At 40.0% G+C, this 20,600-nt stretch overlaps 1 protein-coding gene across 2 annotated transcripts in view; it reads right to left on the bottom strand.

Moving 5' to 3' along the window:
- IQCA1 (IQ motif containing with AAA domain 1) overlaps positions 1-20,600 on the bottom strand; it is a 110,548-nt gene that overhangs the window by 27,260 nt on the left and 62,688 nt on the right. For both annotated transcript variants that reach the window (XM_064452163.1, XM_064452164.1), the window contains exons 9-13: positions 17,637-17,709; positions 11,363-11,469; positions 11,054-11,143; positions 4,127-4,188; positions 1,242-1,324 (exon numbers count right to left, since the gene is read on the bottom strand). In XM_064452163.1, the coding sequence (XP_064308233.1) occupies positions 1,242-1,324; positions 4,127-4,188; positions 11,054-11,143; positions 11,363-11,469; positions 17,637-17,709 (415 nt within the window). The remainder of the gene's footprint in view (positions 1-1,241; positions 1,325-4,126; positions 4,189-11,053; positions 11,144-11,362; positions 11,470-17,636; positions 17,710-20,600) is intronic.

The raw sequence follows: 20,600 nt of genomic DNA, 5'->3' as shown, positions 1-20,600 counted from the left end.
GAAGTGAATATTCCCAGCATAAACTGGAACAGCCCTTGTGTTGCTCTAGGCTGCAGAGGAGCCAATGCTTCAAACCTCAGGGTCAAGGGAAGATGGTCCAAAGCAATCCCAGCCTGCTTCCAAGTTTGATGTTATCAGCTGTTAATTATTATCTACTAGCTAAGATATGCTTTCAAAACATCTGTGGTAGGGAATGTTTGTTGGACAAAAGTGACCTTGATGGTACTGGTTTGGTGAATGAAGGAATAATAAAAATCATCTGTTACATACTTTATCTTTAATGAGCATAAAATTATGGGTTACTTGATAATTCAGCCTTCAACAGAGTGGGCAAATACTCTGAAGTCAGTAATTGGCTCTTCTAAGAGTTTATATAAATGTGGTGTTTAGAGGTGATGTATGAGAATCCAGCTATTCTGGCTTGGATATGTACAATACTAACAGTGAGTGACACTGTGGCTTCTGGATTTCTGCAAATTAATATAATGGAGGCCTTTGAAACAACTGAATTTTAGTGTTTTTGCTGCAAAGATTGCTGTGACTTTCCATCATCAAATGCATTGGGAGATGGTGTCAGACCCCTGTGCAGACTGCAAGTGGAATTTCTCTTTTTTTTCCCTTCTGTGTAGAGCATGGGCAAGCATGTCTGACTGCAGCTGCAGGTAACAGAAATTGGGCAAGAGGACTATAAAATGCAGAACTAGGCAGACACACATCGTACTCAAATCAAGGGCCAGATATGCCTCAAAGCCCTGCTCAAAGTTCAGGGGCAGTCAGGGATGTGGAGGTAAGGGGGTGAGTCTTCTCTGCTGAATGAACAAATGCTCAAGGTATAATTTTTTTGCTGTTTTCTGGGAAGTATTCTGGATGGATTATGACCCGTAGTGTGACAGACTTGCACTGTCTTGCCGATGCCTGGCCAGTGCTCCTTAAAGGATGTCCTGGTTCCACCTCAGAGTGGTTTGTAACATCCAAAAACACTTAAGGCTTCTGGGTGTTAGTGCCTGGAGCTAAGCACAAGCTCTAAAAACAAGTCCTGGTTTCAGCAGCAGAAGTGAAAGGCACCAGGCACCCTGCAGAAACAGACTTGATTTGCATACATTGCTCTAGATATTAATGTTGGAAAGTCCTGAAAGTGTAGTTACTCTTGAACTTGACTGGAAATAGGGGTCAGTGAACATTGAATAGCTGGAGGTTTGGTTAGGCTAAAAACCATATTAGTTGTAAAGCGTGTACTTTACCAACATAATCAGAGAGATTCACAGTCTTGGCTTTCATTAGTAATCCTTCTTCTACGAGTTGTCTGTACAGAGAATCGATGGTCCTATGGACAAGAGACATGACTCAGAAATTCTAGGGAACTGTAAATAAAAGCTTAGTCCTTCAATAACTGAGCTAGCTTCAGAGTTATTTATGATTCCTCAGCTTTATACATGTATTTTGTAGCCCAGAAGTAAAGGTGATTAGCTCCATCAAGATGAAATCAATAAGTACAGTTTTCTGCGTTATGGCAAGGAAACTCTTTTATTACCTCACACACTGCATGGCTTCCTCTCCTACCAAATCCACTACCCATTTCCAGGTGATGCAAGATCAGTTATGACTTGTGTAATAGACTCATTCATTAATATCAATTACTGGGAAATTATTTTTAAATTACATAGTGATAGCAATCCTAACACTACTATGCCTATTCGCTTAGCTATCCAATTAGTAGTAATTCATTAATTCTTCCTGGGATTTATTCTGTTTGTAATAGACAGCCTCACCTCATCAAGAACATACTGGGAATGACTCCATTGGTGCAACCAGTGGTGCATCTACTGCAGTGCTAGGGTGATGCCGGCCAAAAGAGGGTTGGAGCAAAAACATACAGTGGAAACTGTGGCATAACTTCTTCAGTGGAATGGTTTCTTCCTATCTCCATTAGTGGTTGGGAATAGCTCCCAGTAACTGAGGACTGAACACACTTACATTTGTATCCAGTTTTCAGCTGGTGTGGATGTTCTCCTTAGTGTCTCTTTTGGGGTTCTATATAAATATTAATTTCAATGATATTTCTGGCACTGGGTTCCACAGATTTGATACTGCTTCAAGAGGTACATAAAGTGAATAAGCCCGCTGGAAATTCTTATATTGTTAGTATAAACAATATTGATTTGAACCTCTCTAGGTCCTTCACTGTGTATTTTTCACAGCCTTTCCCTTCAATATCTGAGCTTTTTTGTCTTTGTTGCTTATCTTATTTGGGACATTCTGGTATTGCTACACTAAAAATATTTAACAGTAACTCTCAGCTGGGTAATAAAACCATATATACAATTTGAGGTCTGCAGGCCTGTTGCATTTCAGCTGGGAAGCTTTATGTTTATGCAGTGTTAGTGGTACGATTAATATAGGAGTCATAATAAGGAAATACAAAGTTTAACGCACCTTCAACAACATTGATTTTGCCACTCTGACTCTTGCTTTCATTCTCAGTGGTTTTATGTTGGGAGTATGCATCATAAAATAAGCAGAAGGTAGCACGGGACTAACCTGACAGTTCTGTTGGGAGCATGACTTCTACTTTTCCTGTCTCATTATTTTTACTGTGCATGCTTAATGATGCATGCCTGAGTCTTCTCCAAGTTAGTGTGATGTGATCAGTCTCTGTTGACTAAAGGCCTCTGTGCCCTCTCCACCATGTCAAAAATGAGGTGAATCTGAGCTTTTCTTGGTTATTTCTGAAATCCTTCCTCCTTCTCCATTCAGCAGGGAAGAGCAAAGCATTGGAGCCAAAATGCCTCATAAACTCTGATTAAAAGCCAGCTGCTAAAAAGCCTGTGTTCCTCAATGGCAGTATGTTGTATTAAGTTTGTTTACAAGAAGCAGGTATGCACAAGGGTAATTTTAAAAGCACAGAATATATGCATATGTTAAACTTTGGCACTGCTCTTATGAGAGAGGTCATACTCTGTTATAATCCATGACACATTTACTTTAAATATTTGCCTTGGAGCGGTTTTTTATTTTAAATCAGGTAAAGAGATCATTGACTGATTGTGTAGTGCTAGCGCCCAAATGATCTAGTCCAGGTCTTGCTGTGCATGTCTTGTACAAATGGATTTGTGGGGTGAATCCCATGTGCTTCCTCCTGCAGTGATTGAGTGTGTGTGTCTTCATGCTGTTCTCCAGCTCTGCTCTCTTGGGAGCTGGGTCTGTTTCTGCCCAGCACTTCTGCTGGGTCAGCAGGTCCCAGCGGTGATATCTCTGCGTAGGTGTCTGTATTATGTGTACAGGTGAAAACCAGCCGGATTATCAGTGAATGCATCACGAGCTCACTGAAAATGTAATGTCAAAAGGAGAAATCCTCTCAAATCCTCAAAGTAAAATAAGGTTGCTTGAAAGAGTAAGGATACATAAATTGCCAGGTCTGCCAGAACTGTTATTGATAAATAAGACTGATTTATTTGACATGTACATTTTACCTAAGACATGAAGGATGATTTATAGTGCACAGGGGTCTGTCTGCAGCCTCCCTTATCAGCCTTTAGCTGGGTTGGAAAATCTGACAGTCAACAAAACTGCCAGGTACCTCTTCACCTGCAGAGGATGGGAAAGGGGCACCCAGAGCCAATATCCTGCCTAAGTGTTACATGTGCTTAGCTTTGCGTACTGGAATTAACCTGACTGAAGTTAATGGAGGCTGGATCTAGTGGTGTGTTGTTGAAGAATGGGGATCTTAATTTGTATGTTTTTGAAGATGGGGTGGGGGGGAAACAAGGTCTGTGCTGTGTACTGTTAAAGCGGTGTTTTGTTGTCCTGTCATTTGTGGTGCTGCAAAGCCATCAGTTGGGAGGGGCAGTTGGAAGGTTGTAGTGCTCACTGTGAATGTAAAAAAGGTTTTAGCGAAAGTGTATGTGCTTCAGGTTTGTGGAAGATTTTTTTCTATCACCTAGGCTTTTTATGGATGTTTATAGCTTGTTAATAAAGAGGTTTCATTTATTGTAGGGCTCCTGATGCTGGTAAGCATAGCTATGTTGAGATGCTCCTTGTGTAATTAAAAGGGTTCACAGCATATATAATGCAAAGAGGATGTAGTCTCTCATTCTCTGAATCTCAGGTAAACGGCTCCTCTCTTTACCTGTCAGGAGTTAGATCTTCTTCCATCTCAGATATCTTTTTTCTCATGGTCATCTTTTTTTTCTGAGGACCACAAAAACAGGTGGGAATTAGTGACATTAACACAGATATATATGTATATATGTTTGAATGTACTGAAGAAAAGTGAGGGCCAGAAGAGCATATGTTTCAGTGTTTGGATGTGGCCCTTGTTACTGAAGGAACCCAAAGGGAAAAATCCTATCCTTAAATATCCTGAGGGAAGAAAGTCATGCCTCCATTTATAAAAGCACAGCAGGTGCTCCCATTATAAGTGCCTCACCAAGGCACAGGAGAGGTGAAGCACCCCAGGCTGAAGAGCTGTGTCCAACCTATGAATCTCTCACAGACCCTGTGGCAGGTGCTCTGGAACTGGACTCTACATGAAGTAACCTGGGAGCTGTTGCTTGCTACTAGAATATAGCTGCTCGGGGAGCCTGTATACCTCCCCTGCATCTGCCACCTCCTCAACGACAGCCTAGAGCATCATTACCTCAAAGCAATCAGTCCAACCCTTTCCAGTAGAGGCTGCGTACAAAAGAATCGCAGGGTCATTTGCCCCAAGAGAAGACTCTTCTCTCCTTCCTTTTTGGAGCATGACTGTGGTTGAGTGGGTATGGCCCTTACATCCGAGGGAAGCAGGAAGGAAAAGGGTGTGGGGTCCAAGTAGCTGAGACTGTTGCTGTGTTGGCTTGTGTGGTTTTTTTTTGTTTTTTTTTTTTTTTACACTTTGGTGTAGAATACATAAGCAGCTTCCCTGAGAGTCATGCTGGGTACTTACAGCTGGACTGGGACCTCAAACCAACCCTCTTGAGTCTCTGGAAAGCTTCCTACCCATTAGATATCCTTCTGCCTTCTCTTTCCTAATGCCTCAGAGAAGAAACTTGAAGAGGTCAGAAAAACATGACCCGTTCTTCTCTTGATATTTTCACCACACTTTCACTATGGGAAGATTTTGACTTGTGTGATTAGTTTCTTTTCATGCTGCAAAAAATGCATGGAAAACATAAATAAGAGATGTCAATCGGTAATGTCAAGTGCCTCCATTAATTACAGCTCACAAGCCATAAATACGGTTAGTGATAATTAGTAGTGGAGAGGGCATCATTAATTCATGTTAGTGCCCACCACTGGTATCCATGTTTAAGTTCTGCAAAGCACTTCAGAATTACTTCAGTGGAACTGCTTACACAGTGACATCTGTGTGCCATGGGATTTCTTCAATGGCTTAAACTTAAGCATGTGCTTAAATGCTTAGTTGATCAAGACAGCTTATTCTTTCCAAAAGTTCATGTTCGCTTTCCTGGGAATACAGTGGCTTATTTTTTTTAATAGCGAATACTTCAGCAGAGCTCTACGAGTGATGATGTTGAGTTTAAAAAAAAAAAATCCTATCCAGTTATCTGGAAAACATGAGTTGTTTGTATGTTGTGTTTTGTGTTGGTATGTTGTTCGGGTTTTTTTTTTTCTTAGAATGGATCAGCAATCTTCAGAAATATATCAGCTGTAACTTTTCAAGGACAGTTGCAATGTAAATAATCTATGGTTCAATCATCTGTTACTGTTTACAATGCAACAAAGATAATCTAGATGAAAATGTAAATTAAACCCAGAACTATATGGATACACTAACTGGGAAAAGGTCATGTTTTTAATTTTTGCATTAGAATAATGCAAGCAACTCGTTATCTGCAGAACTACACTTCTGGTTTCTTTACCTAAATAAGCTTGGCAGCAAATACTCATTAGAAAGTGGCAGTGAGGCTTTGTCTTAAATAAAAGGAACAGGAAGGACAAAGCATATGCCATGCTGTTTTAACAACTGAGGAAATATTGAGACTGTCAGCGGTTTATTTCTGGTGTTCCTCCAGCTTTGTCTCTTCAACATTTCTTCCATCAAGCTAGAAATTACATATCATGGGGTCGGACTGGGAAGAAAAGCTCATTTCTACCTATGTAAAGACACTAAGCATATGTTGAATTTATTGGCCAACTGGTGTTGTCCTCAAGGCAGCTTCACCAATAAAGTAACCCAAGAGCAAAACAAAAATGAACTATGCAGGGGAAAAATGTGTTTTCCTAATTACCATTAGCGTTTATGGGAAATTTGGCAAACACTGAGATGTGATAAGGGGAAATATGAATTGTAGACAATGGCTTTCCCCCAAAAAGTCTTATTGGGAACTGCTTTTATTTAGAAAATGATAATGTTTAATGAATGTGAACATACCCATAATTTGCAATGGAAATCTCCTTGTTTCTATCCTTGAAATGTCAGTCTAGGTTCTGTGTAGCCATCATTTTACTTGGTTATTTTCTGCTTTGATAAGTCACATGTAGTGAACTGCATTAGTTTATTAGCTGGCAGATGACAGAAGGCTGTCTTCTATGCTCAGTGTGGTATCTTGTCTTACTGTGTGGGCTCATGAAAATGTTTTGAATAGCTCAGAGGTTGCTATGAGCAAACACAGACCTGATTTCAGACCAGATCCCAAAGCAGAGTGTCTCTGGCACCAGAAGGGAGAGGGTAGCCAAAATGTTGCATTGAGAGAACTGTTCCACATTGGAACAGTTTGTGTTCACCCTGTGTCACCCTTTGGCTGTGATTATACAAGTCCTGCTGCCATCAGCTGTCTGCAGCTACTACCACCAAGTATGTGGAGCAGTAACAAGAGGAAAGTACTCCTGTGGTTTAAGGGAAATAACAGTGTATAAGCAGCAGCCTGTGAATTGAGTGGATTCCTTAGGTCATGTGTGGTGCTTGGATGGGAGGCTGAGTAGTTGCAGATTTGTACTGTGTCTGTATCTGCTCTGGATTGAGAAATCTTTTCTGGCAGTGCCAAGATCTAGAGGGCAGCTTCTGATACTTGTACTGAAAAAGTCCTTAGACAAAGATGTTCCCGTGATGATTAAGCCCTTGCTAAATGAGGGGCTCTGATTTGTGGTCCCTGTTGGATTTAGCTACAGTGTCCAAAGATGTTACAGCCCCCACAGCTGGCTGAGAGCTCTGGATGCTAATCTCCATCAGCTACAGAAAACCTAACAGGGATTGTGAATCACTGTCCTTGCACATAGCCTTTCCTCAGTTCTGAGCCAGCCTGCCTTCTGGCCTTATTCACTATGGCTTTGCTCTTATCAAGTCTTTGGACTGATGTCAATATTCTTGTTGTAGCCATTGCTATAGTTAACTTGTGGTTTCGTTTGCTTCTGCCTGACTGCATGAAAAAGGGATATACAAAGCTGGGCTGAGATGGCAGCAAGGCCAAGTTTTACACACTTAGGTTCCCATGCCTCCTCTTTCTGTTTTTTCTGAATTCTTGCCATGCTTTTTGTGTATGTGTGGGTATGTTCACTTAAAAGGGATTGTTTTACCTGCAGTTGGATCAGAAGCAAATCCTTAGGAGAGCAGAGCAGGAAAAGCAGTACAATAGGCTTGACAAAAAGCACCCTGATAAGCACTAGTGTAACTTCCAGGTCAGTAACTGTAGAGTTCATCTGTCAGCTCTTTGGGTGCAAAGTCCGTTTATAGAAGCCAGGTCTGCAGTGGTGTAGTTGCAGATTACCAACAGAAACACCTTTGGGTGCTCAGCCCTCTGTGTACCACGGCTGGGTACATGGAAACCATCTAGAAGAAACACTTGTAAAGCTGGTGGGTTGTGTTGAGCCACCCACATGAGAAGCTTGGATTGCCAGCAGAAAGGGGTGGACTCGGAAGAACAACAGTTCACCAAGAAAAGCTTGCGCCGGCATGAGGATGCCACCAATTTTTTTAGAAATCAATTACTTCAGAAAGTGCTAGCCTTTTCCTCTGTCACTTCAGGTGCTTTATAACAGGCTCATCTAGCTATACAGGGTCAGGACTTTGACCTTCTGGCATTTCTTTGCCCGCCTTCCTAGACATCAATGCATACCCCTCGCTAGGAGGCAGTCTCCCTTCAAATCTTTCCTCAATGTGACTTTACACAGGTGCTTACAATCACAGCTTGCTGGGCAATCTGGGCACATCTGCTGGGCAGATGACAAGCTGCCACTGTGCACAGTGAAGAAAAAAGCTATTTGCAGCAGAGCTGAACTACGTTCCTTTGTTTCTGTTGTACCCTCATCCTGTCTTCTGTGACACTCATCAGATCAGGAGCCGTCTGGAGCAATCAAGAGTCCAGCACAGTGTGACTCTCAACAAGGACACTAGTTCTCTATATGCCATCAATGCTGGACCCAATGAGCAAATAATAGTGGGACAGTCTGTGGGTGAGATGCTTCCCACATGGATACAGGCATATGGGATCTGTGCCTCAAATGGTAGTGGTGTGGCTTGTTGCATGCTAGGTGCAATCTAATTAGTTGAGGTATTTGCAGACTGGCCTAATGGTCTGGAGACCCTTTGTAATGAGAAAAGCAATTTGTCCTTCCACCCAAAATGATTCTCCTGTGAAGGTGGTAAATGGCCTTTTTATCTCAGCGGCAGTAAGAGCAATTCTTGATAGGGTTAAGGGTTAGCTTTTAGTATTAATTGGTATTTGAAGGTTTGGGAACCAGTGATAAAGTTCAGCCTAGAAAGCATGGTGCATGGAAATAAAGGAGTGGCCTACACATATGCCTGAGCTGTTAAATTTTGTTTATGTAAGACCTGAGCCATCTGGAACACTGAGTGGGAAGGAGCAATTAGCTTTCCTTTTTAGAGTTCAATTCCAAAATATCCTCACTGAATTCACCACAAAAGGGATTTTCAAACAGAATTTCAAACTCAAATTATTTCTTGTGGATCAGGCAGATTTTTTTAATATGGACTTTTTTTTTTTGGTTGTAAACTATTTATCCTAAAGTGTGCTTGAAAAGGAAGAAGCCATCTGTTCCTGTACACCACTGGGTATCAACTGTTCCCTGACAGCAACAAAAAGTCTTAGTTCTTCTGTGGTGTCTTCCTGTAAAGAAAGTAGAAGAAATCTCCTCTTACAACAGAGGGGATGGCCAAATGTGGCACCATGAATTGGGGGTAACCACCCCTACATAGAAAACTCCACTTTAAGGAGTTTACTTAAAGAAATTACCCTTGCTGCCCACTCCCCACTGAAAGAGTGCAGGAAAAGATTTGAATTCTCTGAAGAATATTGAATCTTCCTGAGAATGCTTTTCTTTGCAGAATATCTCTTTTGGGAGAAGGCAAAAATGTTTTACACTGCTCCATGCGTGTTCATGGCTACAATGTGAATCCAAACCCACTGTTATTTCACATTGCATAGTTGGAGGGGGGGCAGACGTATGGGACTCAGAATGTGGTAACACATGCCTTGAAAAACTAGAGGATTTTTGCTGAATAACAAATTTAATAAGCTGCTTCCAAAACTTTCCAGCTCATTATTGTTATATACACTTCAGATTTCCTTTATGAAAATCTGGTCTATGTACACAGGTATGCACACACTGTTGATTTATGGACTGAGATATTTATGCAAATACTAATCAGAAAAAGCCTTTGCCAATGCTGATTGGACATTTCAAATAATTTTGCATAGGGAAGATGTGTTTTGACTAAAACTGGATACTTCTTTCCATCCCCCATCCCTAAAATAGGACATTTTTTTTTTCTCCCTAGAGAAAATCCTTAGTATTATTTAATTAGTACTGTTTCCCCTCTTCCGCCCTCCCTCATTCTCTCAGGCTACTGGCACAACATGGGAAAAAGTTAACTCCCTTTGCCCAAACCTATTCCAATACTACACTGAAGGGAAAAAACCAACCCTAACATAAAACTTTGTAATTCCAATGTAACACTTTGAAGCCGTTTTGACAGCTGATCTAAATGCATCTGCCCGTGACAACTTTGGGAAGACTGTTACAATATTTTGTCTGTTACCTTAAGCCTCCCTATTTTTGAAACAGATTTAGCAATCTAATTGATATCAGTTTTCAGAGTCGCTCCAGTCTTGCATTATTAAATTGGCCCTGCACCTTTGACAGGTGAAAAAGCATTTTTAAAGATAACTTGAGTAGAAGTACTGCAACAGCAAGTATTTGCATGGTAAAGGGATTATAGAAATGAAATACAACATGAAATTAGAGTTGGCTATTTGCCCTGAGGATTTTAAGTGGATCTGTTGATTGAATGGTAGGGTCTGTAAGCTTTGAGTTATTTTGCACTGACAGGATCCATAGTTTAAATGCTTGGGTAAGGAATTCAGGGAACCGCGAGCTGTGGAATTCTGCATATGGTAATGCTGTGAAACTAGATGTGAACATGATGTGTGCTGTGTTTCAGTGGGTAACACGCACTAAAATAATGTACATGTTTAACCTATTTTATATGCTTAAATAAACTTGGCTTAATTGCTAGTCCCCAAACCCTTCAACAGTAAGCACTGCTTACTGTTGAACAATCTGTACCTGGCTGTATGTGATCTATGTGTTGTGACAGATAAACAAAGGGTGAATTTTTTTGGTGTACAGTTTTGAAACCCATTAACCAGTTCTCATTTAGAAGAACAAGAGCCAGCAGTTGGAGAACTTACTGGCACGCAGGTCCACACCTTCCATGGAAGACTAATCTGAACCTGTCACCCTGAAGAGAAGGGTCTATTTAGATTTTTCTATTTGACTGGATCAGAGGATTTCAAGAGGGTGTGTATCCCTCTCGAAAATCTGATCTATCTTGTAATGATTTATCTCTCGAATAGTTCAACTTGTCCTAAGCAATATTTATAAACGTTGAATAATAAAAATAGCTAAAGGCAAAGGCCCTGAAAAAAGCCACAGGTGAACAGATTTTTAAAGGTTTCTTACTTAAGATTCAGTAAACTTTTAAAGTACATGTTTTGATATTGGTATCTGTGAGAATAGGGTTTGCACTGAATACCACTATATCTGAGCAGAGAACTGCTGTTTACCCTGAATGCTCACAACTGGCTGCTCTTACCTTTTTACTTCCTTTTTCCTGTTTGTTACTCTTCTCTCCATCCACGGCCAGTTTGAGATTCTCGAGTTTCTGTTGCATCAATTCGCCAACCTATGCAGAAAAACACAGCTGAATCTTTCTAAGTCTTCTGTTTGGCCACCACACCTCAGACAAATGTTCAGCTAAACAAGTGTTAAAGTAAAGAACAGACAGTAGGGACTCTGGAAGGAGGTAGGGTCTATGCCAGGATTGGCTCTTACAGCTGTGATCTTAGAGTGATATACACAGGCAATGCACATTATTAGTGTCCTTTTACTATTGTAAGCACACCTGCACTCTGATCTCTGCCTCTACTTCTTCCCGTTTCTCTTCTTTGATCAGCTCGGGGTCATGATCCTGGAGAAAATCCCATCCCTCATCTCTGTTCTGCCAAACGGCTGTTATCCAAAAGAAAGAAAAAAAGGCGAAAAAAGTTAGAAGCCACTGGTTTCTCCAACTGCTTCTAGAGGCATAAAATAGGTAGTTGTAGGCAGCTTTTATTAAATTCTTTGCTGTATGAAAGTAACAGACTCTAGAGACCCTTACCAAGTTCAGAGCCATGTTGTGTTCAGATCTGTAAATCTTGAGGTTAACTGTTTTTTGTAAATTGGTATCAGATTGCAGGAGGATAATGGGCTATGGAGGTTGCCATTTTCTAGTTGTAAAGTTGAACGCCTGGAGTGCTGTTCATCTTTTAGTGCAGGTAGTACAGTATCGGCTGAACCGTATCGTGCCTAATGCTGGCATTCTTTTTCTCACCACTTCAGTGTCACGCTTAAATCTTTACCACGAAGAAGTCAAAAAGATGACTCTTGTCCCGAGGAATATGCTCTCTATGCATGTCTCTTGGCTTGCATAATGCAGGCTTGGGCACCAAAGGAAGGTGTTTGATTTAAACCAGGAAGTTTTCCTTGTTGCCTCTGTCTCAGTTATCTAATGCTAAGTGAAAACTGCTGCAACCTTGCAAGTTTAGCCTTTGTAGTAATTCATATGAGGCTGAAATACGGGCCAGGAGCACTAGAATTATGCATAAAAGCCTGCACAGAGAACATGGAAATGGGAGTGTGAGGGGACAGTGAGTCTGACAACAGTAACCTGCATCCAATCCATAAGTGATGTACAGCCACACAGAGTTTTAATTCTGGGGAGTTTTAAGCTTGATGCAGTAACTGAGAGGCAGTTGAAGTCTTCTCCAACAAGAGAGAAGGCCTACCTGATACAGCACCTTTATTTCTTAGTGTTATGTGAAAGATAAGTAATAAGGAGACCGAACTCCAGGAAGAAGGCAAGCTTATGTAAACTGATTAAAAAAAAATAAAATCCCTGTTTATGATGAAGTAGCTAATGGTCCTGAGGTGCAGCTCTTCATTTTTTCATTTTTCGTGAGGCAAACTGCAATTGGCTCTTTAAAAAGAAAACTAAATGAAATCTGGAAAGCTTAGTACATATCTGAATTCTCTGCTATTAGCAAAAGGTACTTTTTTTCTTCTGTAATAGCAACACCTTTGTTCTTTGGTTTTTTTTTTTGAGCTAATCAATATCTTTCACTTCCTTGCATTTTAAGCTCTGATACTGTCTTTATAAATGACAGCTAATCTCCAGCAGTATGTGCTAATTTAATTTCCAGATGATTTAAAATGACAGCTTTCCACTTAAAGACATAGGCTTCTTTATGAACCTGTTTTGTACAAGGTACTCTTTTCCTGTGCCCACTGCCATTTCTAAGCCACTATAAATTCAGGAAGGTTTTCACAGTACCCATAGGAGATGATTCAAGTTTTAGTCCAGTTACCATAACACTGGCTGCTATTTCCATCCTCCACGAATTCTGAGTGTCCAATTATGTGCAGAGTATTTGTGCCTTTACACATAGGGTATAGTTCTTGCAGGTGAGTAGTCTTAATTTCATAACTGAAAATGGTAGAGATAGAGAAGACAGTGGATTTTTTTGGTAATGAGGAAGGAAACTCAAAGGTGTATAGACACTAATTTCGTCAAAATACTTGCAGTCATCAGATGGCATGACAGATGTGTAGTATTTCAAGAGGGAAAGCTGACTTGCCTTAGTTAACAGGTAACTCTTCCAGGGTTGCTGGCCTGGAATTTCAGCCTTGGGGAAAAGGGGATATTACGTGGGAGTTACGTGAATTTTAAGACACTTTCCTGATTGGGTCAATAGGTTGCCAGTTCTACATTTTCACAAGGCTTTAGATATTTATTTTTCATAGAGGGATCCATAGGTTTTTGTGCTGCTTTTTTTCATAATTGTTTATTGTAATTTATAAATTGATTAGTGGTTAATACCCATTGCAGGCAAACCAGTGACAGTCCCCACAGCTTAGGCAGCTGCCTTTGATGTTACCTGGCAACTTGTTTTCCCAGTGCGATATTAGCCACTAGGTTAGAGGTCCCTAATTTTAGAAAAGAGATCAATAACTCATAGGTGTTAGATGCTATGTTGTTCTTTTATAGATCAACAAAATGTTTCAAATTTATTTTTGAAGTAAGGTCAGGAGGCTAAGGATGTTGTGTTTTTACTGGCTGGTCAAAAGAGCTTGGTATTTTGTTACAGACAGGGTCATCTAGCTATGGGAGCTATTTTTGTGCATGTGTGTATGCAGTGCAATTTATATTACCTCTCCTAAAACAGCTCATGCTTATCTTTGGATTATTTTATATGCATACCTCTCTAGCTCAGGAGTCAAAAGATAGCCCAGTCTACTAACATGACTATTAACATCACCATCTCAGCAGTATTAGTTTTCACTCTGCAGACCAGTAGGTAATTCCAGTATCTCTGAATTTCAGAGAACAGCTTGTGACTAATAATTGAAATATAATTATCTGAAGCCTGAAGCTTTTCTTAAAATTACTACTTTACACCTCATTGCAAAAGGATTTGAATCTTTTGATGCCTGGGTAACAATACACAGTATTAACACACCTTAAAGGCTGGGCCATGGGGTATTTGGGCTGAACTTAAATATCCTCTGCAACACCGAGCAAGTCAAATATCAGCTGGCCATCTGCATAATGGGGGAAATAAGACATTGTTGCCTCACAGCACAAGGTACTGCAAAAACAAAACCCGGAAGACAGAGGTAATGACTCAGACCACTCAATGTAAACTCTTGCTATTGCAATGTAAAAGTAGATGTCACACAAAAACTGGGTGTTTCCAACAACAGTATAAAAATAAGTGTTTTGGATAGGGCTTGGCAAAGGTAGGTAGTAACAGGCAAAACTGCCAAATACAGTTCTAGAAGAATAGAAGTCTTCATGAATTCCAGTGAAGTTTAGGTAGTAGTTCTAGCTTGGGAGAAGCAGGGGGGAAAATTGGGGTGGAAAATCTGCAACTGAAATGCTTAGGTCTCTCTGAAAACTGATCTACATATTTTTAAATATTTAAGTAACCTAAGAACAAAGCAACTAGTTTCAGGGGACGGGAAGACTTTCTTAATTTTAAGTGTTGAGGGGGATATATGTGTGTGTGAGACAAAACAAAAATGTTTGTTTGGTCAGCTATCATTTAGGTAAACTTTAGACGGACCCATAAGGGTCTTCAAATGATTCTGTTGTAGCCATTTGATATAAACCTTTCTTAATCAAGCTCCCTTATTTCAACGATGTTTTCAAGATTTATGCACTAATGAATTTGAACTTCTGTGCAAATTGTGATAGTAACTGAGCTATTTCTACATAAGAACAGAAAAAAATTCCCAGCGTAGAAAGACCAAGCTCAAAACTCTATCCCCTGCAACAATTCTGCTACTGAAATGAAAGCAGGCTGAAATTAAAAATACAAGGAATTGTTGACACTGTTCTGGTCAGAAGCTATTTTAGATTTGATTCTGGAGGCCTTGAAAAAAGGAACCTTATCCATGGCCAGCTTAAAGGTAGAATTATTCTGAACAACCACCAGGTAGCATTGTAATAGTGAGTGTCCTGCAATAAAAAGCACTAAGTGCCCGTGAATGAGGCAGGGGATTGTGCTGCATGGCGGAATTAACAGCTGTTTACTAAAAATAAATATGGTGTCGAATAGACTTGGTTCACTAGGAGGGAAAAAAAAAAAAACAAAACCAAAACTCCACCTGAAGTTTAACAACACAGCTATAGACTCTTATTGTGGATAGGCAGAACTGCAGCTGGTCTTTGAAGCTTGTAAGACAACTCTTTCCACTCTGAGAATTTCTGGTTTTGCTCTGTGCAGAAAATGGTCCCTTCTTATGTGCCTTTAGAGCTAAGGGAGTAGCTGTTGGCTCTGGAGGGATGGGCTGGAGATCAGCACTGATGTTTAGCTCTGAATGCCAGGCTGGAGTCTTTACCACAAAAGGGTGCTGCCTGTGCCTGACCTACCACAGCATATTATTGCAGTGTACCTGTAAGTGCTGTCAGTACGTAATGGGGAGATGGAGGTACTCACACTGACTGGCTTTAGGCACCCAGTTCAGGTGCCTGAATAGGAACAGAAGCTCCACAGACAGTTAAGAGGCTGCTGAGTTGCCCTTGGGAGGCCTTGTGAGACATACAGGAGCATAACACCCCTAATTCAGCACTCACTTTCATGAAGTTAGCATGAGTAACACCAAAATATTTTATACTTGCAGAGCCCAAAGCAGGTATCTTAGGAGTGGCAGTACTGGAGTTCAGATACATTTCAGGTGACAAATGTATCCCCCATTCTCTCACAATCTCCCTGACTTGTCATTACTTGAGGTAGTTACGAAATATGGGAGTGTCTCTTTCTATTAAACTAACCTATTGTCTTCTGTGGTGTGTTTATTCCTACCACTGGCATCCACTGCTATGTTGGGAAGCACTGTTTAAAGCCCCTGCATTGAAGTTATGGCCAAACATGTTTTCTACAGCCTGGAGGAGAGCTATTTGCACAAATACAAGGAGTCTGTGAATTTGCGGTTCAGGGTTGTATTGAAGCCTGTTTGACTGCAAAGCCTCAGCAGGGGATTCAAGAAGCACAGTGGGAGCACTGGAAAGCATAACTACTAGATCACCTGCTCATTAGTAGAGTGCTGGATAAGCACGTTGCTAAGCCTGTGTAGCAATGCAAACCCTCCTGCCCTCTTTTTGCTACTTTGCAACAGGGAGGGCCTCTACACTGCTCCTTCATTGCTCTTGGGACTTGCTGGATTGGAAACACTGGTCTGGCTATTGCTGGGTTTGGGTTGCAAAGTGCCATTTTGTTCTCAGTGCATAGAAAAGCACAAGTAATGTTCTTGGCTAGTTAAGGAAAGAAGCACAGATTAATTTGATCCTTATCTAAAACTCCTTCTGACTTCAATGGGGTTCTCCTGTAGCATTCAAGAGTAGAGTCTGGGACAAACTCCTCTTTAGCCATAAATTGCTTTATGATTAATAATGTGTAAGAAAATCCTACTTGTTAGAAGTCAGAGGTCAGGCAAAACTGTACTGAGGTATACTTAGCAAGTAAGTTGTACACATCTTTTTCTCTGGCCAACCCAAATCAGACAGACAACTTGATCTAAGTAATTTGTCAACAGTAGGGAATAATTGAGATTTTTTCATACGAGGAATTTTAGCAAGCCACTAACTCTGCAGAGTAAGGCTCTGCAGAAAAGAAATTTTAAATAGTTGTTTGAGAACAGAATCTGCATGAAATATAGCAAAAATAGCCCCTGAAAGCTTTCACCAGGCACACTTCTGCAACCAAGGACTTCAGTTTGGCTCGTCTGACCTTTTGAAGTCCTATCGTGCTGTTCACTTATAGTTCATGGGGCAGATGCTCCTTTCCATTTTAGACAAGAGCATGACGTCTGTGTTCACTTCCAGGCCCAGCACAAGTCATTGCTAACTCATTTTGGTATCTAGAGCGCACACTGAAGACTAGTGTTTAAGAGAAATGAAGGCATCAAGTGCAGAGGAGAGGATAGAAAAAAATTTGAAACCCCCTATTTTTGGATGCTTTCTCAAAGTGAAAAATCAGCCAGTCCCCTAGCTATTACAGGAGTAGTTTACATTGCACACACTTTGAATGAAGCAAGTATATTCATAGTCCAGCAGCATTTCTCATGCCCTTCCTTGAAAAGATGATACTTCTATCAAAACATGTAATAAAAAATAATTTGATTAGCTGTAGACTGTGTAGGTGAATGAATCTATGGACATTTTCCATGAATGAGAAGAATACAGGATAAAGAGTTACAGGAACATGAAAACGTTGATGTTGAAGCCTGATTTACAGTGTAGTGCTTTTGAATTATTCGCTATTCAGATGTCATATTTGTTGTTCTCAGAAAAAACAAGAAACCCCCTGCATATATATCAAAGCACTTTGGTTCTAGTTTGGCCACTTTCACTCATATAGAAATGTGCCTTTCTGTATGATTATCTTGATGATTTTGAGAGACTCCTAAGAAGACTTGAGGTACTGAGACTTCCTTCCTAAAAAACATTAGATAATGTCCTCATTTCTATAGTGTTCCATAGTTTGGGCAGCTGAACTGTTTGTCTTTATAGGAATGACATTCAGATTAATCTGAATTAGAAAACGTTCCAGCTGCAATTGTTATCTTTTTCCACTGACCTTTGTATTGACTGTTTCCTTCCTCCATTATTGACAGAAAATTACTGGGAGCCATTTTCCAGCCCTCTTCTTCCTAGATTGAGTGGGGTGAAAAGAAAAAGCAGATTATTAATATGTAGAAACTTTGCCAAGTATGAAAAAATGTAACTTTAATTGGACTTCAAAAATTTGTTTTAATTTGAGAGTTAGGATGCTCTTGTCTCATCAACAAAAAATCTTCCTAGCAGGCTATAAGGAAATTTTATTCCCTTGAGTGAAGAGGTGGAGTGTGTGTTCATCAGTTGACCTACTGAGGTTACAAGAATTAAACTTAGGCTTGTTTGAACACATAATATAGGTAGGAGACTTGCAACATGTAAATGAATTTACTTTGCTGGTTTTTTGGTTATTCTTATTGCAGGGCTGCTCCCTTCCCAGGAATAGGAATTCCCAACTTGTGGGTAATTCAAAACTGTTGAAACCTCATTTTAATCAGCAATCAGAAAAAGAGTGATCTCTGCGTACCTTACAAAACAAAAGATTGTGTTTCAACTTCATCAAAATGTTTTGACATTTTCTTGTCTAAAGTAAATGACATTGACATGTTCTTCAAATAATTTAATTTAATTGAACTAGTATTTCTGACAGAAAAACTCTTCAGAAAATTATGGAAGTTTCTTCATGCTGTATCAGTCATAAGTCCTCAAAATGTTATAAGGTAGTAGTTATTAGTGGGGAAACCAGATCACTGTTTGGGGAGGAGGTGAATGTGGATTTACACAAGAAAACACAAATTTTGCCAGGCTTTGCTAAGCCATGTGCAGTAACCCACTGGTTACGAGTAAGATAAAAAGTGCAGCTCCTGGAATAACTAGAATGAAACAAAATCCCTAAATATGCCTCTGTAATTAAGTGCCATTGCATACCTGCTATCAGCAGATACAGTAACAGCCATGACATTTGAATTATTAAATATCTGTTTTTAATTAAAGTGTTATTACAGCAATTAAAGTTTGGGCCCAGAAGGACATACAAAACCTAAATACATTTATTGCTTCTATTGATCGCTTCTACCCTAAGCTCTATAGATACATTTGAAAGAGATTCAGGAGTTTCTTGACTAAACATCGAGAACTGTTTGGGTTCTTGTGTAAGAAAGAGCTTGAGGATTTTGACACCCAGAGGTCAAATTCCCAGCTGCTCTAATATACTCTCAATTTTTGCAGGGTGTGACATTTTGAGATTCCTTCCTGGATCTTTTGCAGTAGGCAAAATACATTTTTTAACATTCTTCCATGACGTTTTATAGAAAATTATTAAATCATGATGGTCTAAGAGGAAATACTAGTAATTGCTAACTATTGAATAAAAAAAATGGGGGGGGGGGGAACCCAAACCCAAAACAAAACCCAAACCAAAACCCAAACCCCCACCCCAGAACAGCCTTAAAAATGGCCTATTCATTTTTAGCCTCTTAATAGAGGCACATTATTTCTTTTATTGTTACAAATAAGCCAATAATTTTAATTACCATCTTCAATGATTTTATACACTGATGTAAATAATATTGTTGTGTCAGTTTCATTGATTTTAATCAAAACCACTGTGTGTCTAAAGGAGAGTTGCAGAATGCTGTTCTGTATCCCTTCTTGCCTCTCACAGTGTAAGAGTTCAATGTAATATAAAACTTTTTTCCTTTGAAGTCAGTTGATGTATTTTTCCATGTTCAGCTGATTGATTCCATGCTTGTGCTGTGTTAAGTGTGCTAAGGCACCTTGAACTAAGAGTATACATTTCAGTCTAAGCAGATATATGGAAATAACAGTTTCAATATACTCCTGAAGCTCTCCAAAGCCAAGCCTGCACTAGGTGATTCTCATTCAACAGCAGGGAAAACTTTGAACTGACTCTGTTGTGCACTTTTGCTATGGAGATTTTGCTAATGGGTTTCACCAAGGACAAAATGTGTCTTCACTGTTAAATGCTTCTGGATGATATCTGGGGATGCACATCCTTGCTCATGTTCAGTGAGATAGGTTGCAGCACATTATTGGGTGAAGCAGTCCAGACTGGTCTAATGTGTTCTGCTGTTGAAAAGAGGGATCACACAGTGCTGAAGTTATATATACATATTTATTTTTTTCGTTAGGTGTCCAATGGGAAATCAAATCGGCACCTTACAGGGAAAAAAAACCCCAAAGTTACTTTGATATCAAATATGCGTTTTTAAAGATTGGTATCAGGCTTTTCAAAAATATTTAAATTTCCTTCTGGGATCAAACTCTTGTTTTCTTAAAGAACTGAAGTTAGGAGCAGGGCTTTTTTCTGCCTGCATCACTATGACTTATAGCCTATACTTATTTTAATAAGAGTCTTTCTGTTAGAACTTTTCCAAATACTTCTCAACTGGTCTTAGATATTATTCCACACACACACACACACATCCCCCCCACCCCGGTCAGTATTATAACCCTGGAGAGAATGTTCCCTTTGTTCTTTCTCAGTGAACCATAGTGAACCTGATATAATGGCTCAGAATTTTACTTGACAGGACTTGTGATGGCTGAAGAGATGAGAATGACATCAAGCTATAAAGCCCCACAGCTCTATATTGTTATTTTACCCCATTTCAAAACAACCTTGCAGAGGCTGTGAGGGGATTCAGAGTATTTGTTGGTATTGTTCGTTCTTATCTAGTGAAATGCGCAAAACCAACAAGGAATCAGATTTATCCTGTGAAAGTCAGCTTTTTAAGCAGATGAGTGAGTTGCTATCCAGTTTCGAAAGTTTGGGTTGGGTTTGGCATTTTCAGCATGCCTGAACACTAATGTCTTCCTTTGTTCCAGACGCTTCAATATAAGTCAGCCTTTTTCATTGCCTGTGCAAGACCAGAGGCATCACAGGGATTTGTTCTGGGCCAGCTGAGTTGGGAAGGAGTAATGACAAGGGTAAAGCCATTAGAGGGCATCCTTGTAAAAGCTCCCC

The sequence above is a fragment of the Phalacrocorax carbo genome, chromosome 5 (assembly GCF_963921805.1).
Source record: "Phalacrocorax carbo chromosome 5, bPhaCar2.1, whole genome shotgun sequence".
In the NCBI taxonomy this organism is placed as follows: Eukaryota; Metazoa; Chordata; class Aves; order Suliformes; family Phalacrocoracidae; genus Phalacrocorax; species Phalacrocorax carbo.
Note: the sequence above shows the minus strand (reverse complement) of the source record. Positions and strands in the feature narration are given on the sequence as shown.